Source organism: Trachypithecus francoisi, unplaced genomic scaffold, assembly GCF_009764315.1.
Source record: "Trachypithecus francoisi isolate TF-2019V2 unplaced genomic scaffold, Tfra_2.0 Lachesis_group19, whole genome shotgun sequence".
Lineage (NCBI taxonomy): Eukaryota > Metazoa > Chordata > Mammalia > Primates > Cercopithecidae > Trachypithecus > Trachypithecus francoisi.
Genome location: NW_022681464.1, coordinates 43,379,314 through 43,398,347, shown reverse-complemented (window position 1 = coordinate 43,398,347; position 19,034 = coordinate 43,379,314). Strand labels below are relative to the sequence as shown.

Here is a 19,034-nt window from a genome sequence, read left to right as displayed (position 1 = left end):
AAAAATAGAAAAGTTAGTTGGGCATGGTGTCGTGAGTGCACCTGTAGTCCCAGCTACTCAGGAGGCTGAGATGGGAGGCTCACCAGAGCCTGGGAAGGTCGAGACTACAGTGAGCCATGATCACACAAGTGCACTCCAACCTGGGCGACAGATTGAGACCCTCTTCCAAAATTAAAAAAACAAAAAAATATATGACAGTTCCCTTAAAATATCTAGAGGAATGGCTGGGTACAGTAGCTCACGTCTGTAATCCTAGCACTTTGGGAGGCCAAGACAGACAGATCACTTGATGTCAGGAGTTCAAGACCAGCCTAGCCAACATGGTGAAACCCGTCTCCACTAAAAATACAAAAATTACCAGGTGTGGTGGGAGGCACCTATAATCCCAGCTACTTGAGTGGCTGAAGGTGGCGCATTGCTTGACCCTGGGAGGAAGAGGTTTCAGTCAGCCGAGATTGTGCCACTGCACCAGCCTGGATGAGAGTGAGACTCTGTCTCAAAAAACAAAACAAAAATCTACAGGGATCAAACTGCGTTTCAGCTGATCAGACAATGGACTGCTGGGCTGTCCAAAGGTGAGACAGGCCACTTGACAGCATGAGAACCACTGCCCAGATACTGAATAACCAGCCCCAAGACAATGTGGGGATTAACAATCTAGAAAATTTAGCCCTAGTCCCACTCTCATAAATTGTATTCATTGGAAGAAAAACCCAAAAGTATACTTACTGGAAAACCTAAGAATAAAAATTTAATCAGTCTGGGCCAGTGGCTTACACCTGTAATCCCAATACTTTGGGAGGCCAAGGCAGGTGGATCACTTGAGGTCAGGAGTTCGAGACCAGCCTGGTCAACACGGTGAAACCCCGTCTCTACTAAAAATACAAAATTAGTTGGGTGTGGTGGTGCATACCTGTAATCCCAGCTACTTGGGAAGCTGAGGCAGGAGAATTGCTTGAACCTGGGAGGTGGAGGTTGCAGTGAGCCGAGATCGCGCCATTGCACTCCAGCCTGGGCAACAAGAGCAAAACTCAAAAAAAAAAAAAAAAAAAAATTAAACTCAAGGGCTACCAACCACACTGCCTTCTTGCAAAGTCCAACTTTAGCCCACAAACTATCCTACTAAACAAGAATAGCACTTTTGTTAATACTACAGTTGATAGACTGAAAACGCAGATACCAAGATTGAGTTGTGACCACAGATTGCTGAATGAGCTACAAATGCCCATGCCAAGCACCACCTTTTTTTTGTTGAACTCATGTTTGAGGATATGTTTCCTGAGATCACTCCTGGTTCCAGGTCCTCTATTAGGAAGACAGACACCAATGCGGGATATCTAAACAGAAGGATTTACTACAGGGGACTACACAGTTGTTCAAATTCTAAACCAATGAAGAAGTGAAGGAAGCAGCCCCCATCCCTAGGGCCCTGGGGGTAAAAATAGGAGGGCACTGCCACAACTCAGGAGCTCAGAGGAAGGACCCCGGCAAGGCTGGGTCCAAGCTTCTGAGAGGGGAATGCAGACTTGGAGAAGCAGGATCCCAGGGGGCAGAGGGACTGCTGAGGGTACAGTCCAGCAAGGGCTAGGATGACCTGGCTGCCAAGACACTGACAAGCCCAGTTGCCACTGGTACCTCTGACAGGGCGCAGTGAGGTTGGAGCCGGGGGTCCTGCAGGAAGCTGGAGGCTAGAGCTGGTGGTCTGTTGTTGCTCCAGGGAGGCTGATGAGAATAGAAAAATGCCAAGCAAGCCCCTTCTTCCGTCCTCCCAACTTCTAGCTCCTCCAGCAGATTTTCACAGGAAGAGTAAGAGGGTTTGGCGAATATAGTTGGGAGTCCCAGCCCCAGCATCACAGAGCAGAACACAGAAGGGCAGGCTGGGAGGTGAGGGTCGTAAATCACCGGCAGTCATGATCAACTGTGGCTGATAAAGGCATATACACGAACTGAAACTCTTTTCTAGAGGACACGACAATCCACAGTTTGCTACAGTTCACTGCTGTGCTGCCATCACCACTGTCCATCTTCCCCAGCTGAAACTCTGCACCCAGAAACAACAATGCCTCATCTCCTCTCCTGCCAGCCTGGGAACCACCATTCTACGTTGTCTCTATGAATCTGGGTGCTCCATACACCTCATGTAAGTGGCATCAGGCAGTATCAGTCCTTCTGTGACTGCTTATTGCACTCGGCATAATGTCAAGGTTCACCACGCAGCACATGTGACAGGATTTCCTTCCTTTTTAAGGATGAATATCCCATTGTTTGTACAACACACATTTTGTTTATCCATTATTTTGCTGATGGACATTGGGGCTGTCTCCACCTTTTGGCTCTTGTGGGCAATCCCGCCATGGGCACTGGTGTACAAGTACCTGTTTGAGTTTCTGCTTTCGATCTTTTGGATATAAACCTAGAAGTCAAATTGCTGGATCATATGGTAGCTCTATGTTCAGCCCTTTGAGAAACCATCAAACTCTTTTCCCCAGTGGAGGACCATGCTTTTCCTGTCTGAACACTCAAAAGGATTAAGCTGTGGAGCTCATGGAGAATACTGTCACATGTACAATTTATAACTGGATAAATAAATATGGCAACTCAACTTCATTCATAAATACAAAATTTTATTTGCACTTCATTAGTGTAGAAAGACCACAATGCTTTTCATACCACAACACTCAAGACACACCAAGTTATTCAAATACATAATTACTTATTTACCTTGACTAAACAAAACAGTGCAGTTTAATAAAAGATATACCAAAGATAGAGTTCACAAATTCATTATCAGACCAAAAAAAAAAAAAAAAAAAAAAAACACACACACACACACAGTCTAAGCTTAATCGGAATAAGCTTCACCGTAAAGGGGGAAGTTTCATCATTACAAAGGTATAGAGTGTTTAGGCAAATACACGTATGTTCTCTCATATAGTAAAATGCATCTCTTTAAAATTCCTTTAAACAGGATTTGTTTAGGACAGCAGCGTGTTTTAAAATCTTTTTCTATAGTTTCAAAAACACTTCTTTCTTTATTGAATCTTTGTAGTTCTTAAAAGCATAAAGGTACGTCCCTTAGGAAGCCATGAGAGAGATTCTGCGGCCTTAGGACCAAGTCAAATCCAACCCTCGAACTAGTAATATTCTACTGTTACGTAACATTAATAAATAACCTTCAGTGACGGCCATGAATGGAGCTTTGCTTCGTGGCAGAACACTCCAATATTTCAGATGCTACCACGGGGGGAAATGTCTTGTAAATAAAGAAAAAGCACTTAAGATAGCTTTTTTCCAAAAAGTCTTTAGTTTTACAAATTTTCTTTAAAACAGTAAGCAAAGCACCACGTTCTCTCTTATCCGAGTATCTTCTGTCCTCATAATATAATTAACAAGGACAATTATATTATTTATTTCAAGAAACATTATACCTTTCATTTCTCCCATTCTTCATATTAGAAGTACTAGGTTTCCCAGTGTATGTACACTAGACACTGGGGTAATGAATGAAATATAATAATTTGGAGGGAAATAGGTAACTTATAACCAAAACTTACCCAGGATTGCATATATGCATATTTACAAGTTAGTGTATAGCTCTGACTTGGATTACAAAGTGCGAAAGGAAATTGTCAAAATGATTGTAGTGCAGAATAGAACGTTTTTTCCCCTTTCCAGGAATCGTTTCCACTCTGTCTCCAAAGTAGGAAATCAACAGCATCGGACGTGTGGTCTTGGTGGAGGCAGTTCTGGCGGTATCTCGGGCTCTGGTTGTAATGAGAGGATACTATTGGACAACTCATTCCTTAAAATATCCAGAGGCATCTAAAGGATACACAAAAAAGACAAACCCATGTTAACCTTAGAAGGTGCACACACAGCTGACCCTCGAACATGGCTTTCCACTGCACAGGCCCCCTCATGTATGGCAGCAAGACCACCCAACCCCCACACTCCTACTCAGTGTGAAGACGACACTGCTTCATGAAGACCTTTATGATGGTCCACTTCCACTGACCAATAGTAAATACATTTTCTCTTCCTTATGATTTTCTTAATACCATTTTCTTGGCTTACTTTAAGAAAGTCAAGTTATACTCCGATTTCTGACTATTTAGGGGGTCAGCACCTCTAGCCCCCTTGTTGTTCAAGGGTCAACTGTAAATGCTTTCCAAATTATACAATTATATAAAAAAACACAGTACTGTTATTGAAAGTCCTCTGATCATTAAAGATCAATTAGACATTAAAATATTAAGCCAAAAAAAAGCCATGTTCAAGACACTTCATATCACAACATGAACAATGCCCAGCCTACTTAGTACCCTATGGTAGAAGAGACCAGATCAACCTCATAAACATGTATTTTCACAGAACCAAGTAAAATAAAAATACATTAATAAATTTTAAAAATGGTCTGCATTCCAAGGAGTAGTTGTATACTTAAAAAGAAAGACATAACCTACCTTGGCAATTATATAAACATTTTTTTTTTTTGAGCGACAGCATCTCATTCTGTCACCCAGGCTGGAGTGCAGATATAATCATAGTTCACTGTATCAAATTCCTCAAATTCCTGGGTTCAAGCAATCCTCCTGCATCAGCCTGAGTAGCTGGGACCACCACAACTGGGTACATGCCACTACACCTGGCTAATTTTTAAGTTTTTTTGTACAGATGGGGTCTCACTATGTTGCGCAGTCTGGTCTTGAACTCCTGGCCTCAAGTGATCCTCCCACCTTCCACAGTGTTGGGATTATAGGTGTGAGCCACCACACCCAGCCTAAACGATTACTTTATTAGAAGCTTCTGAATTATGTGTGAACTGAGCAAATTTCACTTAATAACATAAACTTCAGTTCTTATGAACAATTTTTGAATGTAAGCCTAAAGATGCCTGAAGAAATCGCTGCTGCTCAATGAAGCTGTCCAGCAATTTTCTTGCAACTCAGCATCACGGAAAGGTCTTTGTAAGGAAGTGGCTCCCACCAGGGAGCAGAGCTGGAAGGGATGCAAGCGCGGCACCACGGGGCTCTCTTTTCCGCTAAGACACCTGCAGACTTGGCTAGGTCTCCAACTGAATTCTCACAGGAAAACAGGGGTGGGAAAAAAGCAAATGGCAAATAAACACAGCACAATGCTACACCCGGTTTAAGTCTACCCTGCCATATCTCACAGCGAAGCGAGTATGCCACATACCAACCCCAAGGACACCAGAAGCCCCCGGATGGGAAGCGGCTGTCGGTCCAGCAGGCCGGGTGCCTGTGGCCGAGTGAACCACACCTGCTTCTTGCGCCTGAGCACCACCACTGTACTTCGGTTTCTAAATACAGTCTTCTCGATAAAAAAGTAATAAAGGAAACAACAGGTTTCAGATGATATACTTTCATAATGTAGACTCTTTTTACCTTTTTCAGAATGTCATCGACAAGTTTCAGAAATATCTCGTCCACATTGAAGTTATCCTTGGCACTTGCTTCACAGAACCGCATCCCAGTTATCTGCTGTGCAAACTGAGAAGAAACACACGCCTGTTTCCTCTGTGTGAGTGTCACACAGACCTGCGTGCAAGCATGAGGCCTCTGGGTTCAGTTTCAAGGGAAGGGCTGGGATTAAGGAGTAGAAAATCCCACTGATGCTCAAATATAAAGTTCACAAGTATAGCACATTCTTACATTATAAGCAACTAGCAACACAAAAGACAATCAAAATCCTTAAGGTGATGCCAGGACCTTCTAGTCAAACGACTTGCCTAAGTTTCTAAAAGTGTTACATATCTGACATTTAAAATGTGAACAGCATCATTTCTCCATGATTCAATCCTTAGCAAAAACCAAGGAAGTTTAAAGTACATTAAAGTAAATTACACAAGCAACTTTATGGCTTAAAATATGTTTCTCTGTATAAAATGTCAGGTTAGGTAATAATGCTGTATACACTAATGTGTTTTTTTCTCCCTTCATTTCAGAATGAATTTAAAGGAGCGGGAAGTCAAAACAGAGCAAACAAAAGAGGAGGATGTGACTCAGTTATCACTGTATCAATCATTTCTTCGTAATTTTTACAATAAGTAATTTATTAAAAGAAACAGTACCTCAAGTGCTAAGCACAGTGTGTCGCAACCGTGCCTCCCGCTCCCTCTCACCTTTTCCCCCTGCTGCCTGGTGATTTCTCTGTCCGTTTCACAGTCCAACTTATTTCCAACTAAGAGAAGCTCTGCATCTTCTGAAGCATACTGTGGAATTTTAAAAGAAGCCACATTTCAAAGATGGGCATCGCCATACACTGACAGCGGAAATGTAAACCAACATGGTATTTTTCATTCATTTCCATTTGTCCATTCACTTCCACTGTCTTTGAGGGTCTACCAGGTCCCAGGCAGGGCTGGGCAGGCTGCGAGGCAGGGCTCACTACGTCTTAGAAAGAAATGGGGCACAGGCATTAAGAACCACAATGCTCTTGGCTGTTGACCCAACAATTCCCAAGACCCCTTCCTAGGGAAATTATTCAAAATGCAGGCAAAGCTGTATACTCAAAATGGTTATCAACTGAATAAAACCTAAAAGTCAAACAAAATGGCTGAAGAATCAAGTTATTTCAAAAACACAGGCATTTAAAAAAATACACGCTTCAGAAGAACACAGAATGACACAGGAAGGACTCCGTGACAGAATATTCACAAAATAAGCAAGACGTAATGCTAAATAGAGTGAAGCCAATTTGGTTTTTCAGGATGCCAGAGCTATAGATTTTTAATTTACTTTTATGCTTTTCTTCATTTTCCAAATTTCTATAATGAAGGTATCATTAATTTTATAACCAGGAAAAAAAGTTAAGCTACACTTTTAAGTTTAAAAATACAGATAGGCATAAAAAGATTTCTCTCTTTAAAAATGAAGTTAAAGTCTCTTGAGCAACTAATTGTGTATTTCTAGAAAGTTCTTTGAAACCGATTGCAACAAAAGGCACCTGAATAGTGTGGCCATCGCCCAGTCATGCAGCCAGGTGAGGAGTGCCAGCCCCTTATCAGGGAGGTGTGGGTCACAGTGACAGCACTTGCCGCAGGGCTGGGGCAGTGGGACCTGCGCTCAGGAAGCACTCAGGAAATGATGCTGTCACTCAAGTAAAGTGAAAAGCAGCAGATGATGACAAAAAGAAGACAGCATCAGACCTCAAGACCTGGGCACAGACTCACAAACTCAAGTACCAAATGGGGTAGGATTTAGCCCATTTCTTTTGGTTTTGTATTCATCCTATTAGTTCTAAAAGTTTTAGACTACCAACACTGTTCGCTTCTAATTTCTATAGGACTGCACTCTGCGACTTCCACATGAGGGGACATCAGTATCAACTGACATGCCAATGGAGGGCCCAGTATGACTGATGCCCAGTGCAGAGCAGGCTGGGGCAGGCACCCCACCTGAGGTCTGATCCAACCTTGCAACCCTGATCATAACACTTTTTTTTTAATAAAAAAAAAAAAAAAGAGAGAGAGAGAGAGAGAGATGGAGTCCCACTATGTTGCCCAGGCTGGTCTCAACCTCCTGGGTTCAAGTGATCCTCTTGCTTTAGCCTCCCAAAGTGCTGGGATTACAGGTGTGAATCACCACACCCGGCCACCAATCCTAACGCATTTTAAAGAGGCATACATCATCAATGACATGCTTGGTAAAGCTGCCAAACAAGCATCCTCCAACGTTATCTAGCAGACAGGTTTAAATGCAATGTGTAGACAAAATCCAATTTATATTGCATATGCTTGTTATGCAAAGGAACTAAACATGAAATTACTGCACAAGGGGGGAAAAACTCAAAATGTGGTCAACGGTCTTATCATCACATCCCACTCCCAACTGCTCTGCCTTCTAAATGTGTATTTGGGAACACGTTTCTTAGAGGAGAACCCACGGTTTACATTAACCACAGCGACGCTGGCTATCTGTATGATTCAATCATGAGCCAAAGGAGAACGCGAGCTCCTCTTGTTCAAAATGAGGAGCTAAAGGGCATCTGTAATTGCAAGGACAGATGTCCAGTGGGTGACGGAGGCGCGTGGGACATCCGCAGGCACCGTGGAGAAGGCCATCTCTTCAAGGCTGTCACTCAGTGGATGTGCATGAGATGAGTGTCCAAGTGACCTTTCCGCAGAAATGAAATGTCCTATAACTATTCCATGAAAGCAGCTGGATGTAGTGGAATGAGCATGTTTGGCCTCTGTAGTCTAGACAGTCCATGCTACCAGAAAAAAAATCCTGATTCTGGGTAAATTTAATTCTTCTTTGCCTCATCCACAATACAGGACTACATCCCTATCCCGAAGGCTATAATGGGCTAAATGATGTTTAGTCTGTATAAAAACATGCTCAATAAATGTGTTTCCCCCACTTCTTTTAATAATGATGAAGACTCACAAGCAGAGAGTTCACACTGGACGGAAAAATGTAACATTTACCTTATCAATCATCTTCATCCATTTTGGCAAATCATCAAACGTCTCCTTCTTAGTGATGTCATACACTAATATGATCCCCTTGGCACTTCTGTAATAAGCTGAGGTAATGCTGTTGAATCTCTCCTGACCTGCTGTGTCCCTAAGAAAAAGCAGCCAAAGTCAGTTCCCAAACAAGGCCCAAAGTGAGCACCACCACATTCCAAAGCAAACACAGATTATGCTTCAGTGTTTCTGCGACAAAAGAACAAGAGTAACCCCTATTTCTCTTTGGCCTGATGACTACAGTGAAAGAAAGTAGGAAAAATTCAGGTTGACTAAAACTACGACATACAAAATACCTTTGTATTTAACAACTAAATTAGATGAATGGAGATGAATTATCAACCGAGATCAACATACTCTCCTGAATAACTTTTTCCCTTAAGACAGAAAATCAGCAATAGGAATGCTAATATAACATCAAAATATATGATGTTTTTCTAAAATAAAATGGGGGAAAAGTTTTTAAAATACAGAATTTCCAAACGATCAATTCCTAAGAATTCACACTGTAGGTGATTTACAAAACCATTTGTCATACCCAAGAGCAACAATGCCACACAAGGAACACACACTTTATACACATGCATGACCGACTCCACACGCGCACACACAATCAATGGTGGGGATCCTACGACTGTGAAAATGAATGCCCTCCAAGCCACAAAGAATTCATTTCTCGCTCACTAACCACCACCTAGAGTGCTGGGGGCAGGCATGGGGCACATGTGGCAGCTTACGATGACCACTTCAGATGAGAAAGATCCACAGTTACAACCCCAGCAGGCACAGTCAGGCTAGCAGCACTGAGTCTATGGAGACAAGCAGGGCCAGCTCTTGAGAACGCCTCTGTCTGGGTCCGGCCACTGGGAGCTCCTCACGTCTGCACTGACATCTGTGCACAGCCACTACTGTCAGTGACAGTAGCTTTTCTGAACTGGTTACACTCAAACAAAAACATCAGTAAGTCCCAATTACTTTTTTTTTTTTTTGAGACGGAGTCTAGCTCTGTCACCCAGGCTGGAGTGCAATCAATGATATGATCTTGGCTCACTGCAACCTCCACCTCCCTAGTTCAAGTGATTCTCCTGCCTCAGCCTCCCAAGTAACTGGGATTACAGGCGCCTGTCACCATGCCTTTCTAACACTGTATTTTTAGTAGAGACGGGGTTTTACCATGTTGGCCAGGCTGGTCTCAAACTCCTGACCTCATGTGATCCACCTGCCTTGGTCTCCCAAAGTGCTGGAACAATAGGTGTAAGCTACCAGCCCAGCCTCCAATTACTTTCAAATCAAGATTCCGAAAATTAGAAAACAAGAATTTTCACAGTAAAAAAGATCTGAAAATCCTGTACACAGTAAAACTTTTTAGTATCTTTCCAGTGTGAAATTTTGTGCAGAAATAAAGCATAAAGTAATTTTTTATTTCTTACCTCATACCTGAAGGACTAATGTAAGCCAACATTAGCTTTGTAATCAATGTGCTGGCCTTCTAGAATAAATCATAAGGGTACAAGGAAATTTAATACTCTAAATTATAGATGTGTACTTGACCATATTTCTTCCCCTTACAAAACCGTAACTTCTGTTCTAGAAGGTTCTGAGTCCCCAATCTACTACACTCAGAGGGAAACGGACACGGAGGGAGCCCAAGGAACAGTGAAGATGTGCCGGGAACTGGGCAGTGGGCTGCTTTTTCCCAATTTTCTCAGCCGGGCATGTTGGTAGGAGCCTGTAATCCCAGCTACTCAGGAGGCTGAGGCAGGAGAAGTGCTTGAGCCCGGGAGGCGAAGGTTGCAGTTAGCTGCGATGGTGCCACTGGTAAGAAACATTTAGTCTCTTCTCTCTGAAGCCAGCTACTTGGAGGCTTCATCTACATGGTAAAACCTAGGTCTCCACAACTCTTTAGAGTAACCCAGACATTCCTTTCTATAGATAATAACTCTTTAAACCAACTGCCAATCAGAGTATGTTTAAATCTACCTATGACCTGGAAGCCCCAGCCCCTTTGAGCTGTCTCACCTGTCCAGATCGAACCACTGTAAATCTTACATGTACTGATTGACGTATCATGTCTCCCTAAAATGTATAAAAGCAAGCTGTACTCTTGACCACTTTGGGCACAGGTTGTCAGGACCACCTGACGCTGTGTCATAGGTGTGTCCTTGGCCCTGGCAAAATCAACTCTCCGATTGAGACCTGTCTCAGATACTTTTTGGTTTATATCTTGTATCGTGATAAGCCTAGAAACTGTTTGAGAACCACTGCAAATTTCTAATTCCAATAAGGCTCAATGGAGAATGCTTCCAATAGGAAGGACTGACACTCGCAAAGCGATTTCTTTAAAGAGCATCTATGATTTAGCTTCACCCAAAGAACCCCAACCAAGTGCGCCACAGTGGAGTACGCTGGGGGGCAACCGGCTCTTCCATGCAAGGCCACCGGACCTCTCATCCCACAGCAGGGAGTTCCCTTAGGCATCTGTGGGACTGGGTCCCTAAAAACACCACTTGCCCATGTTGCTATAATTTATGGCTTTCTTCAGAGGAGACCTGCCACCAAATTAGTTTCCATTAGTGATGCCTTATTGTCAAACAAGCAGAAAAGCTCCCTGGCAAATTCATTTCCACATAAAGCAAAGCCATTTGCTTTGCCTCAGAGGATTATGAGTGTCCCCTGCTGCCCTGACTGGAAGGTGAGGAGGGCAGAGGCAGGTATGTTTCTGTCTACCCAGGTCCCGCAGTACACGATCAGCAGATATGCGCTGGTAACATGTTTAAAAATTAGAAAGTTGACGCCACGTCAGGCAAGACAAAGAAACTTCATTTTTTTTGACCTCAGAACTGCAAAAAAAAAACCAAAAAGGAAATCTGAAGAATATGATAGATGGAGACTGAATTTTTCAGGATTTCTAAAAGCAACTTAAAGACTACACTAACAGTCACCTTCAAGGCGGCTGAGAAGGAACAGAGCTGATCCCATTTGGTTTCCATAAAGAGTCAGTGAATAAGATTATTTCTCTAATCCTAAGCATTTAGGGGTATACTTTACTAGTTCCAAACCAACAAAGAGTTAAATCTTTCACAGGGTGGTTTACCATCCTCACAAGTTATGGCTTGTCTAAATCAGGATTCAATCAAATGTTTTTAATGTTGAAAATATTTTGTGCTATTTGATTACTGTTACAAAACATTTTCCATTTCTTTAAAAAGTTAAAAATGATCAGCATTTTCTCTACTCTGAAATCGGTGGTTAACACAATATAGCTGAATAACAAATTTAAATAACAATCAGATTTAAGATCTTCAACAAGCATTTTAGGAATTACATACTTTAATAAACTTTTATTCTAGGCAATTTTAATCTGGTTTTTGGTATAAGTCAACTCACATGCACTTCTATACACATTGAATGACTTTAGAATCCAGAAACTGGAGGCACAAAACCAGAGAAATTACAGATAATAGGAGTTTTAATAAAAACAATCGAAGAACAGGGAGAGTAAAAGCCAATTTTGATGTAGCTTAAAATGTTTTTGCATGAATAGCACACTCAGGAATTGTAGAAACATTAAGAACCTCAACATGAAGTAGTCAGCTGCCTCTACTGACTTTAAGTCCAATGTAAGGAAAGAGGATAGAAACCTCGAAATTCAAAACCTGAGGCAATCGTTCTAACGCCAATGAGCAGATTGGTTTAGTTTACAAAAATCCCAATGAGGAAACATGAACTAGTTCAGCACTCCCCATTTAAGCCCATTCCTTAAATGCCACTGTCTGGGCCTGGCTCTGAAGGCTGGGGGTAGAAAAGCATGTTTCTTTGAGAGACGATTCCATACTCCCAAAATATTTGAGCTGAGAAAGCTTTTATTTTCTATTCCTCTCAAAACTGCCTTTGCTTGATTTATTTCCCTTACGTACTAAATTATCTGCTATCACGTACAGCCAAAGAATAATAAGTGAAATGCTGATTTCATTCAGCAAGTATTTCTTAAATATCTACGATGTGCCAGCACCATAAAAATCCCACACAAATCTCTACTTTTCAGAAAATTAGATTATATCAATGCACTGATCATGCTTTCACCTTTCTATGAAAAGGCAGAATCCTACTATTTCCCTCTTTTTCTCCACAAACCTGAGTTTTCACTGTAATGGTAAGGTACAGATTTCTAGAGGTTTGCAAGTTTTTAATGTCAGCTCAATCATCATTTACCACAGTGAGCATATGCCACCTTATTCTGATTTCTCTATCTGCTTTTTGTGCAAATTAAAAAATTCTGCAGTTCTGTTTTCCCAGTTTGGTAATACAACAATGCTTGGAGAATTCAAAGCCTCTTATTTGTTGTATTTAATACATCCACTTAAATTATTAAATTACTAATTTTCAGGGCATACACCAATTTAGGGTATGAAATATTCCCCCTCTTCCAAGCGGAGAACAAAAGGAACGATGCCAACCTAAGAATGCTGGTTAAAACAAAATCCCCAACACTGGACTGGTTCCACAGGCAGAACAAAGGGCCCTTATACCAAGCATTTCAATTCTGTGTTTGCCTAAAGGTAAGAGGCAAATTTCATGGCTTCAAGTCCATCTCAACACAACTCCAAGTTCAGTATAAATAATTTCCAGGACACCATTTGGATGTAAATTCATCAAACTACATTCTAGTCAACACGTTTTATTTCAGCTACTTATATAAAGTTCTAACATTCATTAGAAATACTTCAAAGTACAGAGAAGAGAAAAATGGTCCTTTTTCTGACCACAGATAATCAACTAACTATGTGGCAATGACATAAAACGTGATGTAAAAATGTAACAGACACCTGCAGCTTTTGGTACTTTTAGCTTTTAGGAATCTACAGTAAATAACGCACTTCTTTCAACAAGATTCTCCTATGAAAACCGAATGGCAATGCTTTCATGCCAGTCTAGAAAATCGGAGCAGAGCTATCTATTATTAGCATAGCGCAATCCACTGCATCTCCTTCAGGGACCCTTTCCAGCTACACAGGCGCCTTCTATGCCCTCAATGGATGAGAGTGAAACAATATGCCCACAACAAAGCAGATTATGCCAGCAGCAGCACAAGGGCTGCACCTCGCTCCAAAAGAAGCCACCCGTTACTTTAAAACACTAATACAAATTAGAATCATGATTCTAACACTTCCTTTTTACCTGCTGCATAGCAATAATGAAGAAAAAAGTTTTCATCTTTTACATATCATATTTCAGAAGATAAAAATCTTATTTTGAGTATTATGTGACCAACAAAATGGTTGGCCTGTAGTAGATACATGAGTCACTGTTCAAAACCTCCCTGCAGGAAAAGACAACCCTGCAGGAAAAGAGTCACTGGAATACTCCATGTAGAAAACTTGCAATCAACCATTCCATAAGTCCAGTGCATGTCATTCTTCCTCCCTTAGTTACGCTCGTTGCCAGTGCTGTACAGCTGCACAGATTTACAGAACGAAAAAGTAGTAAAGAGTCAAGGGAGAATCAGGAGAGGGAGGGGGTCATTTGGAGAATGCTTTGACATACAAGAGAAAAATGGGTTCTGAGTGCCCGCTGCTCTTCGCAGAACCACAGTATCTCACGTTCCACACGGGCGGGATTCACGTTCTACACGATGGGGGGGGCGGGATTCACGTTCTACACGGTGGGGGCGGGGGGGGGGGGGGCGCGGGAATTCCATCAGGTAGGGCCCTCTTAGCTCAGAGTCCAGGGCACTGTAGTCAGATTCCAGGAGTGATCAATGTCACCAGCACAGTCTTAGTGGGCAGAGCTTTTGGGAGGCACCAGGACATTTGGACATACTTTATAAACCAGAATACTGCCACCAAAGATAAAGATGGAAGTATTAATGCATTAATTCAGACATGTGCCACAGTCATCAGGCACGGCTGTCACCCATTAAGGCAGGTGTCACATATTCTAATAATGTTTACATCACTTTTGTGGGGCAATATTCTCATCAAAAAGTACCTCACACAGGTACTAGGAACAGAGAGAGGCATATCCCAAATCCTTTTGAAGGTGGTTTTTACCTTACAGAGCTTCTCATTAGAAACAGCAGCTTGTGTGCAAAACACTTTGTTGCCATTTCCAGCGTTTAAAAGCTGGGCTGCAATGTACAAAAAGCCTGCAGGACTAGCACAGGAAGAAATATCTATTTGCTATTTATTTGAAGTATTCAGACAAGGCTTAATGTTTCATAATCAAGCCAAAAACGAAAATATGCAGACCAAACACACAACACAAAAGAAAACAAACAAACAAAAAACCCAAATCAAAAAATCTTTGAAGTGTGTCATACAGTGAAGGGCGACCAAATGAAGATATTACCTCAGACACCTCCAGTAGGCAGACACTGCGGCTCGGCTGCAGCTGCGGCCCAGACAGGGACACGGATGGAGAATGAAGACATGGCACTAACATTCAAGCATTAGGTGACCGGTGATGCCACAGATGAAGCAGCAATTAACGCAGATGAAAGCAAACACACACATGGTGGACAAACAATCAGAGCTGAGGGTGACCTGCCAAGAGGAGTTAGTAAGCTGAGTACACCGCAGCTGTGGCATTCAAAACAAAACGGCATTCTCAGAGGACCTCAGTGGGGCCACTTTTAAGCCATCGCCAGACCACCAGACCAGATCTTGTCCCTTCTTCCACAGAGAGGTCGCTAGTACCTGCGGGCTGTTAACAGGTTAATAGCGAACAGAAAGCTCTTAGTGCTGAGTGTGGTTATAACACAGCTGGTTGAGCCTCTCATTCCAACTGTGATTTGAGAAGGGGTCTGGATTCATTTCTGGTAGGCATCACGTCCCGTGGAATCAGCAGAACAGCCGGGAGGAGTATGCCCACTCGTAGTAATAGTCACACTGTGCCAAGAAGCTCTGGAACTGTCTGCAGGGCCCTGCCTTCAGATTGCGCAAATCTGGTTATGAACATATTGGGCTTTCTTTGACTACTATCATACAAAATGAAGACATGAAGACAAGCATTTGAGCAATCATTTTAGTAGTGACACTTTTGATATTACATAAATGATTTGAAAATAGAGGCAAAAAGGTTCCAAACTAGCTACCATTAAGGTAACATTCTTCTGTCCACAACTGCCCCCCATGGGCAAGGGGCATATAACATAACAGCTTTACCTCAATTCTTTCTCTTGATGGAAACACTGTCCATTTAATTTTAAAATGAGCAAAAGAGGAGAAAAGTAGGAGAGGCAAATCAGCTCAAACAGTTCATTTTATTAGACAAGTGCATGGACTGTTAAACACACAAAGCACAGAATGGGGTGCAGACTCTCCCACTTACCAGATCTGTAATCTAATTTTCTTTCCTCTTAGCTCTACGGTTTTGATTTTGAAGTCAACACCTGTAAATAAAACAAATAAATGTGAAGCAAAAACAGCAAAGATGCAATTTGTCATATAAAATAATCCTACTTGTGTATTTTGTTATCATTACCAGAAAAAAGGAAAACCCCACGAAACCTGACATCACTTAATTCCAAGGAAAAGGCACATCTGCACCGGTATCTGTAACCTCCCATCTCTCACGCTTCAGTCCACACTGGGAAGGTTGGCCCATGTTAGGTCTTATCCTGAATAATTGCTCTAGTATTTGCTGTTCATAACACAACTTATTACTACCACAGTTCAGCACAGAAACCAGTTTAAAATGACATTTAATAACTACATCGACAAATAAGTGGCTTTAAAAGGGTTTCTCAGGGAAAATTCTTATATGGAACACTGGAAACTTAATCAAACTTAATCAACCTTAGTCAAACAGCCTTAGTCTGAGAATTTAGAAATGATTGTACTAAAAATTTCAGTACTCATGAAAATTTTAGGTAAATATAAGCATAACATTATATTATCAACAGTGAGATTTAAAAATTTACTCTTATACAAATTAACATACCCAACTTTAATTTTTATTCATTTTAATACTGCTAAGCCAATCATCATGTATCTTTCCTTTTTAGTTTAGCCTGTAAAGCTTCGGATATATTTTTAAAACCAAGTTTTCATTTGTGTACGCTACCTTACATGCCTTCCAGTTATACAAAACGTAAATATTTCACAACAATATTTTATTGCACAATTTTCACAACTAAGGCAAACAAAAGGGATACTGGCTGAATTTAGAACTAGAGACACCTTCCCCACAGGAACGGCTTCCTGACAGCTTCCTTGGGACCCGGGGTGTAGATGATCCCAGTTCCCCGGACCAGCAGGTGCCCACGTTTGTGACTGGTATGGTGGCCGCAGAGGACAAGGCCCTGGCCATCGTCTGACTGCCCATCTCTGGGCACTGATGAGGTGCTGCGGTCAGATGGGGCTCTCGAGGGGAAGTGGAAGACACGTGATCGATTTTTATAATGAGTAACACTGCGGACACCAATGCCACACAAAAGGCATGTTTACAGCCCTGGGGCGGTGTGTGGCCAGGGAGGCAGCCCTCCTGCCCCAGGAGAGAAGTTTTGAATATAAAGTGTTACAAGAAAACAAAGCCAGAGAACACTACTCCATGTTAATTTTTAACCTCCCACATAACACATAATTTCAGATGTCCCTGAAGGAAAGCTAGTTAATTCAATTTCACTTTCAGTTCTGGAGATGATTTGCTTTCCAAAGTCAAAGGAAGCTCAGACACTGCCTTGACCCAGGAGGCAGGTTCTGCATGATGGAGAACCTTGAAGAGAGTGGCTTAACACTCAGCTGCAAGGAAACTGCAATTTCAAGTGTTATATACAAGACACACAAAATAGCGCAGATATTTGCTATCTGGTTTAAAGCAGCAAAGTTTAATGACAAAACACTGTCTTCATATTAACATAGCGTTAGGATTTCACTGCTGTCATGCTACCCTGTGATGGAATTTACTCATCAAATGCATCATCTGTGATGACTACTAATCTATTTTACTTTTGTTTCAATTACTTCAAGTAAGTTTGTTTTTAAAATGTAATTAAAGGAGCTGTACTTTTGTAAACCTTGTGGCAGCGGCTGATACTTTATTGAAAAGAACTGGCAGATGATACTTCTTTCAAGCTATGCTTCAAATTGAGGAAGAGTCCCTGAAACAGCTAGAGCAGACAACCTTTGTTTTGACTACACTGTTTTCTCTGCGTTGTAACAATGGAGTCTGAATATGTCAGACCGCCTTTTCCAACCAACCTGAGCAACTTACCCACCCAACTCCAGCAGTCCTACACTAGGACTATTTTGTAACCACAAAATTTAATGAATAAAAATAAAAGGCTAGGACATTAATATTCAAAATCAGGAAATAAGTGGTAACATTATCACTATGTGATTATAAACACATTATTAGTTCTAATAGGAAAACAAAGCAAAGATTACCTGACAGTAAACAGGGCTAAGAACCTGTTTCAGTACTGAGTACTCACAGACAAAAAGGGAGCAGACACCGGAGCCTACCTGAGGGTGAAGGGTAGAAGGAGGGAGAGGACTGAAAAACTACCTGTCGAGTCCTCTGCTCACTGCCTGGGTGACAAACTCATCTGTACACCAAACTCCCAAGACACGCAATTCACCCATGTAACAAACCTGCACATGTTCCCCCTGAACCTAAAATAAAAGTTGGAAAGGAAAAAACAAAAGAAAAAAAGAATCTGTTTAGCCAAAACGAAGACTATCTTACAGTGAGTAGATGAATGACAATTAACAACACAACAGGAAAGCACCCAGGGTCCAGATCTACGGTTCCGTGAGTAAAACCAGTTCCTTCAAACAGTCCTTGCTCTTACACGAACTACCCTATACCTATACCGTATCTCACAGCCATTACGTAGCCTGCAATGACTGGAAACGTAATCCAATTTTTGGCTTAGAAAACATACACCTGTATCAAAGTACACAACTAAACATTTCTAAAAACTTTCTTACATTAAGAGTCAAAAATATCCCTTAATATTGTCTATTTTTAATATTGGGATGTCAGAGAAGTGATAATGATCCTCAATAAAAGGAAAAAAGTCATCAATAACCTCAAATATCTGGGAGATTATTAAGGAAAAATCAACAGAGTTCCTGTCACAGAAGAGGAAATGTTTACAAACAACCAAGGGACAAAGAGGGTGGCGATTTCACTGCTGTCTCCAACCCTGTTGAAAACCGGCTTCCCACAGGTATCTTGACTAAGAGAGGAAGCAACAAGCCCTCGCCACTCAGCTGATGGCGACAGTCTCTGCCATTGAAAACCTGTCATACTGACCTAACGTCACACACCAGGCACTTGGCAGAGCGTCTTTCTTTGCTGTTCTCTCTTCTTAGAGAACCTCCTTGTCTGCCCAGAACCCTTTGAAGCCCTAGATTTCCCATCTGAACTCTTCTGATTGCACCCGCCTTTACCCTTGTCTTTATCTACGTTCCAGTTCTTGGCCCTGAACTCTCTTCTAGTCCATATCACATCGTTCCTTCTTTGCTGGCCTCCCCCACAGGCTGTGTGCCTACCCTCTGAGGACGCCATCTTCAGCCCCCTAAAGTCTAGGACACGG

The 19,034-nt window shown here is 41.8% G+C and overlaps 1 protein-coding gene across 1 annotated transcript in view; it reads right to left on the bottom strand.

The window, feature by feature from the left end:
- Positions 1-2,603: 2,603 nt before the first annotated feature.
- Positions 2,604-19,034, bottom strand: part of RAB12 (RAB12, member RAS oncogene family) — a 28,968-nt gene continuing 12,537 nt past the window's right edge. The window contains exons 2-6 of the mRNA XM_033178317.1: positions 15,821-15,881; positions 8,450-8,588; positions 6,143-6,232; positions 5,406-5,510; positions 2,604-3,822 (exon numbers count right to left, since the gene is read on the bottom strand). Of these exons, the coding sequence (XP_033034208.1) occupies positions 3,709-3,822; positions 5,406-5,510; positions 6,143-6,232; positions 8,450-8,588; positions 15,821-15,881 (509 nt within the window). The 3' untranslated portion in view covers positions 2,604-3,708. The remainder of the gene's footprint in view (positions 3,823-5,405; positions 5,511-6,142; positions 6,233-8,449; positions 8,589-15,820; positions 15,882-19,034) is intronic.